The sequence below is a fragment of the Cherax quadricarinatus genome, chromosome 75, assembly GCF_038502225.1.
Source record: "Cherax quadricarinatus isolate ZL_2023a chromosome 75, ASM3850222v1, whole genome shotgun sequence".
Classification (NCBI taxonomy): domain Eukaryota; kingdom Metazoa; phylum Arthropoda; class Malacostraca; order Decapoda; family Parastacidae; genus Cherax; species Cherax quadricarinatus.
In genome coordinates, this window is record NC_091366.1 from 8,588,510 (window position 1) to 8,602,355 (window position 13,846).

A 13,846-nucleotide genomic window follows, 5' to 3' on the forward strand; every position below is an offset into this window, starting at 1 on the left:
GCATAATACTTGCACTACACATTGCTCTCAAACATGACGTATCTGCTGCCTCTAGCCACCTTCTTGTTGCAATGCTTAGAGCCCATGCCTCGCACCCATATAAAGCTGTCGGTACCATTACACTCTAGTACATTCCCTTTATTGCTTCCATAGATAACCTCTTTCCACAGAAACCTCCATGCACCACATACTGTTTTTCTCTTCATCTATTCTATTCTATAGCTTACCTCTTTCACAGACTCATCTGCTGACTTGTCCACTCCCAAGTATTTGAACGCATCCACATCCTCCATACTTCCAACCTCCAGACTTTTTCTTTACTCTTATCACCCTTCTCTTTTCTATGTTTACTTTTAATATCTGTTTTTTACATACCTTTCCAAATTTGTCCACTAGCTTCTGAAACTATCTTCAGAATCTCATAAAAGAACTGAGTCACTGGCTAACACTTTGAATAAGATTCATAATCTTTCAATCCCAAACCTTTCCCCAGCACCCTAGCATTCACTTCTTTTACTATTCCATCTATAAATATATTAAACCACCATAGTGACATAACACATCCTACTTTCACTGGAAAATAGTCCCCCTCCCTCCTATACACCCTAACCTTAACTTAATTGTTCTCATAACTCTTCACTGGTTATAGTAACATACCAGCTATTACATTTGCATTATTCAGGTCTTGTTCTGACTCTTGTAGGTTTAGCGCTTCTTTTTTTTTTATTATTATAATAATAATAATTGGGTCTTGTTTTGACCACAGACTGTAGCCTTATACAATCATGTGATGTTGGAGAGACTAAGAAACAGTGATCACATAATTTGATGCACAATAAATTGTTTTTATAACTAATTGTTCTCATAACTCTTCACTGGTTATAGTAACGTACCAGCTATTACATTTGTATTATTCAGATCTTGTTCTGATCACTGACTGTAGCCTTATACAATCATATGATGTAGGAGAGAGACTAAGAAACAGTGATCACATAATTCAATACAAAATAAATATAAAATTTAAAAAGGCACAATACTGTGAATACACACATAACCTGTACATAGGAGAATGAAACTTAGGATGACATTTCAATCTGACTTGGACCATTAACTAACAACATTGTGTGTCTAGTTAATGGTCAAAAATAAGACTACAATGGTTCCCAGTTACAGAGCAGCTAACTTTGATAAGATTTGCTGAAATATCTGAAATGTTAACTGGACTGAACTACTAAATACAGGAAATGTGGAACTTAAAAAATTCTAAATGCATGTATTAAGAACATAAAAAGAAAGAAAAAAAGGGTGAAACAGATGAAAACCAGGCTGGATGATGAGTCCAGCTGAGTTCACAGACAAAAAATATACATCTCCTTGTGGATTACTTTCTCTACTATTTTTTATATTATATATTGGTAAATTAGAAACTGGCCTATGTGTATTACATCAACTGAGTCACCACCTTAGTCAACAGGTGTTATTCTGGCTCTTTTTAGAATATCTGGAAAGGTTTCCTATAACAAGAATAATAATAATAAGTAATATTTAAAATAATTACCCATATAAAAGAAAATATCTACACATATAAATATTAATACAGTAGGTCTTCAGACATATGATGTTCTGCTCTTATGACCATAGTACTTTGGAATACATTAATGACTTATGAACATTGACCTGCAGTTAAGATGATTACAAATAATCAATATTATTTTTGATAAATAGTTATTTACCAGGTATTTTTCAGCAAATTATTAAAATTTTGCATGTAGAGAGTTCATTAGGCAAATACAGTACCGGTAATGAGCTGGAGCTTTAATATTGATTTTTCTTTCAACATACCAGCCACATCCCACTGAGGTGGGGTGGCCCAAAAGAAAAAACAAAAGTTTCGCCTTTTAAATTTAGTAATATATACAGGAGAAGGGGTTACTAACCCCTTGCTCCCGGCAATTTAGTCGCCTCTTACAACACGCATGGCTTATGGAGGAAGGATTCTGTTCCACTTCCCCGTGGAGGTAAGAGGAAATAAACAAGAACTAGAAAGAAAATAGAAGAAAACTCAGAGGGGTGTGTATATATATGCTTGTACATGTATGTGTAGTGTGACCTAAGTGTAAGTAGAAGTAGCAAGATGTACCTGAAATCTTGCATGTGTATGAGACAGAAAAAAAAGACACCAGCAATCCTACCATCGTGTAAAACAATTACAGGCTTCTGTTTTACACTCACTTGGCAGGACGGTAGTACCTCCCTGGACGGTTGCTGTCTACAAACCTACTACCTATGATATTGATTTTGTTAAAGCTATATTCCTTTGCCTATGGTTTTTCATAATATGTATTGATATTTTTTTAACATGCTACCTAAATATCCCCAGCCCTCCTTCTGGGTACAGGCACTGTACAGCACTTCCCACCTCCAGGACTCAAATCCAGGTAACCTGTTTACCTCAAGTCCCTTCATGTTACCTTGTTCACATTCCAACAATACATCAAGCCATACAAACCACTTGCCTCCATTCACTCCTATCTAATACACTCGTGCACGCCTCTTGAATGTCCAAGCCCCTCGCATGCAAAAACCTCCTTTATCGTCTCCTTTGGACAACCCCTACTCCTCCTTCCCTTCGTTTCAGATTTATATGTGTTGGGCTTACATTTGTTTGGTTAAGAGTGATCAAGAACAGTAGATATAAAAAATACATTTTTTAGGGGGCGATGTTTAGATGGTGTAAATAGCAATTCTGCTTACACCCTCTCCCTCCCTGCTGCCTTCCAACTTTTCCTCTCCCTTCCCCTTCCACCTTTCCCTCTCTCTCTTTTTGTGAGATAGTCTAGTTACTGCCCATCCCTACACTACTGTACTATACTGTATTGTAGCATATTTCTATTAAATTAATATATACATTAATTAATGTTTAATACTATTTGTAAGTGAGAAGGAACAGTTCTGAATATCAAATATTAGGTAAATATTAGGAATATTATGGCTTGGGAATGCATCTCTAATTACAGTACAGTATGTGGATGTTTACAAGAAAATGGGTTCTGAATTTCCAACACTCGACTCACAATTTTCAGACATGCAATAACTTCACAAGTGAAAGTCCTACTGTAAAAGACAAAATACATTTATATCACAAATATGCCCATATATTCTAATATCTGAAACAAGATGATGTGTGCATGCTTATATTTAACAAAATAGATATTCTGCATATACTATTTACACATTCACAAAAAATCTAATAACAGTGTCTTTACTGTTGCAATTAACTTTAGGTACACAAAACTAGGCAGAGCTGCTATCACATGACACTTTGCTAGTATCTATAATTTTGTCAATTTGCCAATGTAATTATCATATCTTGAATCTGCTACATTCATAAAACAGCCCTTTTAGCACTCATAATTGCATCATTCACTCCAACCCCATCATAAGAGTTCCCAGCAAGACAAAGTGGAATTTTCATGTGCTGAATGAGCTTTCGTAAATTATGTTGGGTTTCAGAATGCCCAACAACATATTGTGGAATGCAGTCTCTTAGGATGTTTACCTTATAGTGTACTGGCTTCATGGTAATTTTTAGTGTTTCTTTAACTTCTCTGGTAGCAACTTCAAGAAGTTCCTCAGAAGAAGGAGTGTCCCCAAAAAGAGACTTGAACCAGTATCCTCCCATCATTACTGTTAGTATAGTTCGGTCACCTTGAGGAAAGGTACACGTATCAAAAATTACACCAAGTACTTTGTTGGGTTGTGACGAGGGCACAAGGTAACCAAAGGCAGGTTCATCAAGTACCTGACCCTTATATTCCAGGTTTACAACACCTACTGTTGCATAAGGAATAGTGTCTAACAGTTGGCTGAGTTCTGGACTAGTAGCTCTTATTACAGAACTTAGATTTCTAGATGGCAGACATGACACAACTTTATTAACTTCTATTTCTTCTTCATCTGTCTGTACAACTAATTTACTACTACTTTTTTTAATTCCTTTCACAGGCGTGCTGGTCTTTAATTCAATACCATCCTGCACGAGTTTTTCTTGTAGAACTTTAACAAAAGTTTCAAGACCTCCTGATAGAGACCAAACAGCCCACTTCTCCTTCCTTGCCTGTATAACTAATTCACATTTCCTTAGGAGTGGGTCAGGCTTCTCTGCATTTTTCCTATCTTTCAGTAGCCCCACTAAGACTGAGCCATACTGCTGCTCTACTTCATGCAATCTTCTAGCTAGTGAGGTCACACTCAGCTCGCAAGCATTCCCAGCAAAAACTCCCCTTGTTAAAGGATCGATGGCATATTTGGCAATTTCTAAACCAAATCTACGACTGGCAAAGCTGAAGAGAGACTCGTCGTTATTGACAACTTTCTTGGCAAATAAATCATTCACAGCGCTCATAGCCAAAGGTTTTGAAAATGGTGAGCATTTTGTAAAAACTGTTTTCAGGCTATTTGGAAGCTTGTGCAGTTTGCCATCAACCTGTAAAAGCCAGGAGTAATCAATGATTATGTGTACTATTAAAAATGATACTGTATTAAATTATTTTAGTAAATTTTGTTATATGTGCTATCTTACCAGATACTGACAGTAATAGCTCCCACATCCATACAATAAAAAAATAACTTATAATTGGCTTGAATTATTATTCAAGCTTCAAAGGCCTGATATTCACAACCTCTGATTTCCAAATTTAGCAAATCATTCAGTAACATTATCCACATCTACTAAAATGTTATAGGGAATATGAAGCAATGCCAGTCCAAACAGCCAATTCTCAATCATGTAAGCTTGCAGCCACAACACTGCCAGGCAAAGTTACAAATATTTGTAGCAATATGTAAATGTTTGGTTCTAATATTTTATTACTCATTTAATACTTGTGACAGACAATTTGGTACTTGATTTTCTTAAAAAAAAAAAAAATCTTTCAGCATGCCCCATGGGGGGAGGGTGAACACAACCCTCATGAGCCCAGCTTTCCCTGGATCTGCCCCTGAGGTGACCTGCAACAATCACCACAGCCTCCCACTAGTGGTGGGAGGTAGTGGTAGGTTGTAGTGGTGGAAATGGTTGTGGTTGTGATTTAGGTTAAAGGTTATGATGTCACAAGATTCAACACTACCGATAACCCATAATTTGTAGTTAAGTTTAGATGTTTCAGTTCATCCTGAATAAATAAAAATGTCACGACAATGATGCAGAACAGAGCAAAACATTGTCTATTTTCCAGCAGATTTTCAAGATTTCCTTTGAGTTTTTACTGACTCTAGCTCAAAAATGAAGTAAGCTTGAAGTGCCTCCTGCCTTGATTTAGCTGAATAAATGGTGCTCAACCATACATAACATGTTATGATTCATAATTCCTATGTGATTTGCAATTTGTATATGATTTGCAGTTCCTGTATGATTCGCAATTCCTATAAGATTTGCAACAGGAACATGGGTCATGTGACTGTGGCAACACAGCTTGTATATATACTTTTAGCAGGCAGCAATGGCACTATTGACTTCAAAATATCTATTTCGTAAGACCTGCCAAGGTTGCGAATAAGTTGAGCAAAAGGAATATTGAAAATAATATATTTCTAATGAATGTAAATATTTCCTTCTATGTCATTCTACACTGGAGAGAAATGGCCAATATGATACAAAAAATAAAAAAACACTGTACATTTTAAATGTGCATATGATATTTTGTCAAAACTAAACAGTTGTTGTAACTACTATACCAGAATCATCCTGTTTTGAGTTGATGCATGGCTATAATTGATACTGATAATTTTCTCCCTCAGTCCTAAGCTTTCAGCCAAAGCAAGTGTGTTTGCACCAGCATTTCCTGCAGCTCTGATAAAAATACAAAAAAAAAGTCATTACAATGAAGATTATTAAAAGAAAAAACTTTAAATTCAATTACTGGGATGCCATAAACCATGACCAATCATTCCTGGTTATATTTTTTTCCAAAAAATTGAGTAAATCTTTTTTTTTTTTTTTTTTTTTTTTGTGATGATGAATTCAAAACTAAGGGCAAGTGTTATATAGGAGAGGCTTAAGGATGTGAGTAATGAACAGGAATGTTGCTTCAGTGCCTGGAATATCTAGTGTCTTTATTTTGGACTTTGGTTTTAAATTGCATTTTTTTTAAATTTTGTGTAAAACTGGCCAAATTACTGACTTCTGTACACTTTGTAGGATAGTTTTGATAGTTGAATGGGCATACTAGTGAAATAGCTAAGAGTTCGGTCAAATTAAGCAATGGAATTGGTTTAAAATAGAACTCAAAATGGGGTAAAATTACCAAGCTGCACTTGGATTGTTAATTTTGCGCTTGTGTAATTCCGTAAGTTTTCCATCAAATTTCGTATTTTTGGTGTCCTTACTTTCAGAAAAAGATCCTCTATCATTCCATTAGAATTTTTTTTTTTAAATGCTGACAATGTTGGTACTTTTAATTTCAGGGCTTCCATCTGGGAAGGGGGTTAATGGTAGGGTTGGGCCAAAGTATAGGTAACGAAGGTATCAGCCATTTTTACAATGTCAATATTGGTAAAAAAACAGCTAATACTATCCAATACAGTGGACCCCTGCCTAACGATATTATTTCATTCCAAAAGTCTGTTTGGGTGCCGTTATAGACCGAATTTGTTCCCATAAGAAATATTGTGAATTAGATTAGTCCGTTTCAGACCCCCAAAAATACACCTACAAAAGCACTTATAAAAACACACTTACATAATTGGTCGAGTTGGGAGATGATCGTTAGGCGGGGGTCGACTGTACTTTTAAAATATTAATGTACATGTGTGCCTAAAAATATGAAAATTAACATTCTACCTCAAGACTATGAGGGTTACTTAATATTTAATGCATATTATTTAATCTTCCTGTCTTAATATTCATTGTGCAAAAAGCATTCCCTTATATACAGAACTGGGCCCCAAAGTTCTGACAGCTGAACAAGGTACAAAGGCAATGAAGTCACAAGTTACAAAGGTAATGAATCATGTAAGTAAATTTACTTCCCCATTATGTACCTCTGTAATCTGTAAATACCTTTGTAACTTGTCATGATTGTGACCAGATATACCTGGAGTCCATTACCTTTGTAACTTGCTCAGCTCTCAAAACTTTGGGGCCCAGTCCCTGGACCCATTATGTACCTCTGTAATCTTTAGACTACCACCCACACCACGGGTATGGGGTGCATAATAAAGATATTAAACTAACTTATATATGGAACTAGTTATTATATTTTTAAAAATAAAAATGTAGGAAAAGTATTGGTATCTGCTGAAAATTGAGTACTGGTATTGGCAAATTATTTTTTCTATCATCTCATCACTAGTTAATGGTATTCATTAATTCTGAATTTGCCAAAATCTCTGGGAACCCATCTCTCTCTGTGCAGATACATATTAGTCTGCTTCCCTTCAAGAGAACTCCCTTGAAGACTCACAAAATCACAATAACATGACTGCAAACATTTTTATTGTAGCCAGCTGACCCAGTGGCTTACACATTGGCCTGGAGTTTACAACTCACTTGCCATGGGTTCTAACCCCACCTGTTCCATGGTTCAAGTGCCTTGAAGCTGGAAAGGTTCTTGCTTGAAGGAACTGGAGTTACTCTTCCTTTCCTTGGATCAATCCTGATTACCTACCATTCCCCAAGCACTTTATTACCCTTACAGATTTAATACCTAACCATGAATACATTAATAATAATAATGATTATAATATGCAAGATATGAATAGGGTGCAACAGCAGCACTTTGCTAGACTATATACTTGTAGATATAAAGCAGATGGATATACTTTGGCATATGCATTCTTCTAGAGAAGCAACAGATTTGTTAAATCATTATTTAGTGATACCTAATGTGAAAGTAAAAAGGTAGATGGAGTACAAGAAGAATGTCATTAGTATTTAAGAATGAAGTAATAATGAATGAACTAAATAATGAGCCTCCCACTGCATGTCAAGGTGATGGAAATGGACAAATGTATCATACAAACCTAAGTACTTTACAAGGGTAAAAGAAGAGCAATAATCAAGGAAAAAAACAGAAGGCAATATGCAAATGACTCACTGCTTTAGTAGTAGTGTGTATGCAGGTCAGTACACTATTAAGAACAGAAAATCATGATTTCAAAATAGCCGCACTACTGGGACTTGGGAGACTGCATGAAGAATACCCTGATGTTGATGAAACGTTCTTTTTGTATTTTTGATTCTTGATCCAAGAAAGTAGATTAAGAATCCACATCCTTGGATCTTACTTGATTACCTCTCATTGCTTTAGTGTTATGTAACTTATTTGGGCTTAGGAGTGGATGCCCTTCCCTTGGACTGAAGAGAAGTTGCAGAGGTTGGTGGATGAATTTGGTAGGGTGTGCAAAAGAAGAAAATTAAAAGTGAATACAGGAAAGAGTAAGGTTATGAGGATAACAAAAAGATTAGGTGATGAAAGATTGGATATCAGATTGGAGGGAGAGAGTATGGAGGAGGTGAATGTATTCAGATATTTGGGAGTGGACGTGTCAGTGGATGGGTCTATGAAAGATGAGGTGAATCATAGAATTGATGAGGGGAAAAGGGTGAGTGGTGCACTTAGGAGTCTGTGGAGACAAAGAACTTTGTCCTTGGAGGCAAAGAGGGGAATGTATGAGAGTATATAGTTTTACCAACGCTCTTATATGGGTGTGAAGCATGGGTGATGAATGTTGCAGCGAGGAGAAGGCTGGAGGCAGTGGAGATGTCATGTCTGAGGGCAATGTGTGGTGTGAAAATAATGCAGAGAATTCATAGTTTGGAAGTTAGGAGGAGGTGCGGGATTACCAAAACTGTTGTCCAGAGGGCTGAGGAAGGATTGTTGAGGTGGTTCGGACATGTAGAGAGAATGGAGCGAAACAGAGTGACTTCAAGAGTGTATCAGTCTGTAGTGGAAGGAAGGCGGGGTAGGGGTCGGCCTAGGAAAGGTTGGAGGGAGGGGGTAAAGGAGGCTTTGTGTGCAAGGGGCTTGGACTTCCAGCAGGCATGTGTGAGCATGTTTGATAGAAGTGAATGGAGACAAATGGTTTTTAATACTTGACGTGCTGTTGGAGTGTGAGCAAAGTAACATTTATGAAGGGATTCAGGGAAACCGGCAGGCCGGACTTGAGTCCTGGAGATGGGAAGTACAGTGCCTGCACTCTGAAGGAGGGGTGTTAATGTTGCAGTTTAAAAACTGTAGTGTAAAGCATTCTTCTGGCAAGACAGTGATGGAGTGAATGATGGTGAAAGTTTTTCTTTTTCGGGCCACCCTGCCTTGGTGGGAATCAGCCAGTGTGTTAATAAAAAAAAAAAAAAGGCTATGTAACCCACTTGGGTTTAGGGTGACCACATTGAATACAATAGTAATAATTAAAACTTTCCTATGAATATAATAATGTAATTTTTTAATCATACCAACCATCTCTGACCATGGTAGGATGACTTATAAAAGAGGAAACACATTAGAGTGTAGGCACTCTACCTCCTACCTTAAGAATTGTAACATCCTTACCCTTTCTTTAAAGTGCAGGTACTGTGCTTTCTACCTCCAGGACTGCAATATACTCACCTATCCTTTAAACTGTAGGCACTGAACTTGCAACCTCCATTATTATTATTATAATCAAGGGGGAAGCGCTAAACCCGGAGGACTATACAGCGCCTGGGGGGGGACGTGGAAGGCATTCAGGCTTAATTCGGGGAACTGGAGCACAGATCCAATTCCCTAAATCAAGAGCCCCTCACCAACATCAAGGAACCTTCCTTGAGGGGGTTGCAACCTCCAGGATTGTAATATCCTCACCTATCCCTTAAAGTGCAGATATTATACTTTCTACCTCCAGGACTGCAATGTCCTCACTTATCCTTTAAAGTGCAGGCACTATACTTCCTGCTTCCAGGACTGTAATATCCTCACCCCTCCTTCAGAGCACTGGCACTGTATTTCCTTCCTCCAGGACTCTAGTCTGGCTAATATGTAATAAACATTAATATACAGCCTAGGTAGTAGGTTGGTAGACAGCAACCGCCCAGGGAGGTACTACCGTCCTGCCAAGTGAGTGTAAAACGGAAGCCTGTAATTGTTTTACATGATGGTAGGATTGCTGGTGTCCATTTTTCTGTCTCAAACAAGCAAGATTTCAGGTATATCTCCCCTCAAGGAAGGTTCCTTGATGTTGGTGAGGGGCTCTTGATTTAGGAAATTGGATCTGTGCTCCAGTTCCCCGAATTAAGCCTGAATGCCTTCCACGTCCCCCCCCCAGGCGCTGTATAATCCTCCGGGTTTAGCGCTTCCCCTTGATTATAATAATAATTCAGGTATATCTTGCTACTTCTACTTACACTTAGGTCACACTACACATACATGTACAAGCATATATATACACACCCCTCTGGGTTTTCTAATATTTTCTTACTAGTTCTTGTTCTTGTTGTTTATTTCCTTACCTCCATGGGGAAGTGGAACAGAATTCTTCCTCCGTAAGCCATGCGTGTTGTAGGAGGCAACTAAAATGCCGGGAGCAAGGGGCTAGTAACCTCTTCTCCTGTATATATTACTAAATGTAAAAGGAGAAACTTTCGTTTTTCCTTTTGGGCCACCCCGCCTCGGTGGGATACGGCCGGTGTGTTGAAAGAAAGAAAGAATTAATATACAGTATAGTACATAAGTTTTATATGTACTATTACAAGAGATCATAATGAAGGCATAATGAGACCTTAGAGTGCGAGGCCCAAGTTCATATACTGCACCATCTTGCTCCACTGAGTTGATCCAGCCACCCAGTCTACTCGAGGCTTCAAGTAAGAGTATCCTGGATGACGAGCCAAGAGTCTTCAAGTAGTGGGCAGCAGCAAGACCACTTATACCACCCCCAAGAACTGCTATCATATTGATGGCTTTCTGGAAAATTAATGAGACTCTTAATAGAACATGTTGCTACTAGAGATATTAAGTTCTATAAAAGCAACACATTTATGTTATAGAAATTATTTTTTATTCTGACTATTCAAAGGAATATGATGATCGAAATTTTAGTATTTTATATACAGTATAAAAATTTTTTATAAAAAATAAATATGTACACTATTTAAAGTAAAAGGACACAAGTGCAACTAATGTGACATTTATTGTGGCAACGTTTCACTCTCCAGGAGCTTTATCAAGCCATTACCTTGATAAAGCTTCTGGAGAGCGAAACGTTGCCACAATAAATGTCACATTAGTTGCACTTGTGTCCTTTTACTTTACATATTGTCGGTAATTCTACCAACTTTATTACATGTACACTATTGTATATACAGTACTTTTATTTTTTTTTACCAGATATAGTTCCCCTTATATTGTAATAAATTTTTCTAATATATTTATTTTCTAGCAGGTTCAGTACTTGTAAAAATTAAATATGATTTGTTCATAAATTCCTGAACATGATAAGGAAAACACTGCATATTAAAGGGTGATGAGGCTGAACAGTTGGTAGCAATTGTTGCCAAAATTACATTTTCCCAAAGCATCATATACAGTGGTACCCCGAGTTTCGTACAGCTCCCAATTCGAACAGTTATGTAAGTGTATTATTGCAAGTGCTTTTGTAAGTGTATTTTTGGGCATCTGAAACAGACTAATCTAATTTACATTATTCCTAGTGGGAACAAATTCGTTCAGTAACGGCACTCGATCAGCCTTCTGGAACAAATTATGGCCGAAACTCGGGGTACCACTGTATATCCCTAATAGAGAAATTAGATCAAACATTAATAACCCTAAATGCATGGACAATAAACTGAAACATCTCTTGGGAGGGGGGATATTTACAAGCAAATCAAAAGAGGAGAGGGTCACCTTACTGACCAATGTATATTAATGACTTTAAAAGAGAAATCAAAAAAGGAATAGAGAAAACCAATAAGGAATATGAAATTAACGTTGTGAGGGAATCCAAGACAAACCCACAAAGTTTCTTCCACGCAGCTATATACAAACAAAATTAGGAAAAAAGATATGTACATATATTTAAATTACTGTTAGTGACAAAGAAATGAATACTGTTTTTTTTTTACATTTATGTTTTTACACGAGGATGGAAAAGAAATCTAAGAAATCAATAATTATAAGATGAGATTTGTTTGGATTTTTAACCCAGAGGGTTAGCCACCCATGATAACCAAAAAGTCAGCAAGTCATCAATGAATGTCTATCTTATTTCCATTGGAGTCCTTCAATCTTGTCCCCCAGGATGCAACCCATACCAGTCTACTAACACCCAGGTGCCTACTTACTGCTAGGTGAGTAGGGACAACAGGTGTAAGAAAACACACCCAACGTTTCCACCCGGCTGAGGATTGAACCCAGACACACATCGTGTGAGGCGAGTGTTGCCAACCAGGGTAATTTAAAGCAAATATTCAAGGCAGTGAGAAAGCTACACAACACCAAGGTCAGCAAAGAATTCCAGTGAAAATATTTTGTTCGGTTTATTAAAACCTATTGACTACATGGCCATTAGGTGTTCCATAGCTGGGTTGGTAATGCACTCAGCTCTTACAATGAGGTCTGGGGGTCGATCCCCGGTACGGCTGGAAACATTAGGATGTGCTACCTTAAGACACCTGCTGTCAATGTTCACCCATCAGTACAATACCTGGGTGTTAGTCGACTGGTGTGAGTAGGCAAGTTTATTCAAGCACAGGTACACATAAATACAGTTACATAAATTATCATACATAGAAGCATATATGTAGCTTACCTAGGATAACCCCAAAAAAAAGTCAGACAGTGTCTGCTTTTTTTTTATTAAGATTTTGTTGGAGTTTTAACCTGCACGTGACCTGCTCACCACCCGTCAAGAATACATTAATCCATAAAATATGCACTGAAGTAAACCTGGTGTACATACACGCTTATGTATGCACTCTTGCAGAGAAATACTTTTATTTATGCTGATAACAATATTCCTTGTGTTGTTGTTGGGGTTTATAGGGCCACTGACATCTGTCACCGTATCGAGCCCAGCCATCCAGTGTCCGGAAAGAAAGTCAGACAAAGGGACTTCTTTCCATTGGTGTCCTCGACCAAAGTGTAACGAAGTTGACTTTATTATTATTATTAAATATTAGCCGGTATTCTCCCAGCCCGGGCCTTTTCCAAGTGGTGGCCCGGCCTTGGCTCCCTCTTTAGGGAGTGTCTGAGACCTAAGTCTCCCATGGGAGGAGGCACGAGTACCTCCTCATCTTTGGGACCAACTGTCCCCAGGCCTAGCCACAAGCTAGGCCTCTCTGGTCTGCCATCCCCGCCCCAAGGGGGCAAATGGGAATGACAGTCTTATGAGCTAAAGGCTCGGGCTCAGGCACCTACCCTACCCTAGAAGGGTTAGGCATGGTGTCGATGAAGTTGACTAATAGTGGTGCGTATTATATGTCTATAATGCGCCATGAGGCCAGCAAGAACGTGTAGATACAGGCCAGCATCTGACAGTTTGGAGAATCCTTGAGGCCGGTGGTTATTATTGTTGGGTTGTTAAGAGCCACCAAAGCTTGTGGAAAAAGTTCAGAACATTTATTATAGGAAATGTTTCCTATAATAAATGTCCTGAACTGTGTAAAAGAGTCGATATCACCATACCATTGTCGGTATCACTATACCATTTCTCAAAGTTTACACCATATTGAACCCTGACTCCCAGGAGTCCGGGAAAAATACGTTTGCTTAATTTGAGAAGGAATTAGAAACGATACAAGGTTCCCCATGGAAAGAGAAACAAATACAAATGCAAATAATTTGTTTCTTTTCTGCAGTATCCAGATACT

General features: G+C 37.9%; 1 protein-coding gene across 2 annotated transcripts; it reads right to left on the reverse strand.

Moving 5' to 3' along the window:
• Nucleotides 1-1,082: 1,082 nt before the first annotated feature.
• Ppox (protoporphyrinogen oxidase) lies at nt 1,083-13,406 on the reverse strand. 2 transcript variants are annotated; one of them, XM_053780678.2, is made up of 4 exons: nt 12,937-13,406; nt 10,756-10,940; nt 5,737-5,851; nt 1,083-4,486 (listed from the first exon to the last, which is right to left on the reverse strand). In XM_053780678.2, exons 1-4 carry the CDS (start codon nt 13,054-13,056, stop codon nt 3,386-3,388), a joined length of 1,521 nt encoding a protein of 506 aa, XP_053636653.2. In that variant the 5' UTR covers nt 13,057-13,406; the 3' UTR covers nt 1,083-3,385. The 2 variants fall into 2 exon arrangements, with proteins under 2 accessions (XP_053636653.2, XP_069957121.1); XM_070101020.1 differs by having other exon boundaries at nt 12,787-13,048.
• Nucleotides 13,407-13,846: the final 440 nt, after the last annotated feature.

Bases quoted from the DNA above. Each gene is read 5' to 3' on its own strand.
- Ppox (XM_053780678.2), bottom strand. From the start codon at position 13,056: ATGGCTGGGCTCGATACGGTGACAGATGTCAGTGGCCCTATAAACCCC. The intron at 5,852-10,755 runs GTCTCATTATGC...TATTTTTATCAG, and splicing joins CTTGGGCCTCGCACTCTAAG to AGCTGCAGGAAATGCTGGTG. The intron at 4,487-5,736 runs GTATAGTAGTTA...TGGCTTTTACAG, and splicing joins CTCAAAACAGGATGATTCTG to GTTGATGGCAAACTGCACAA.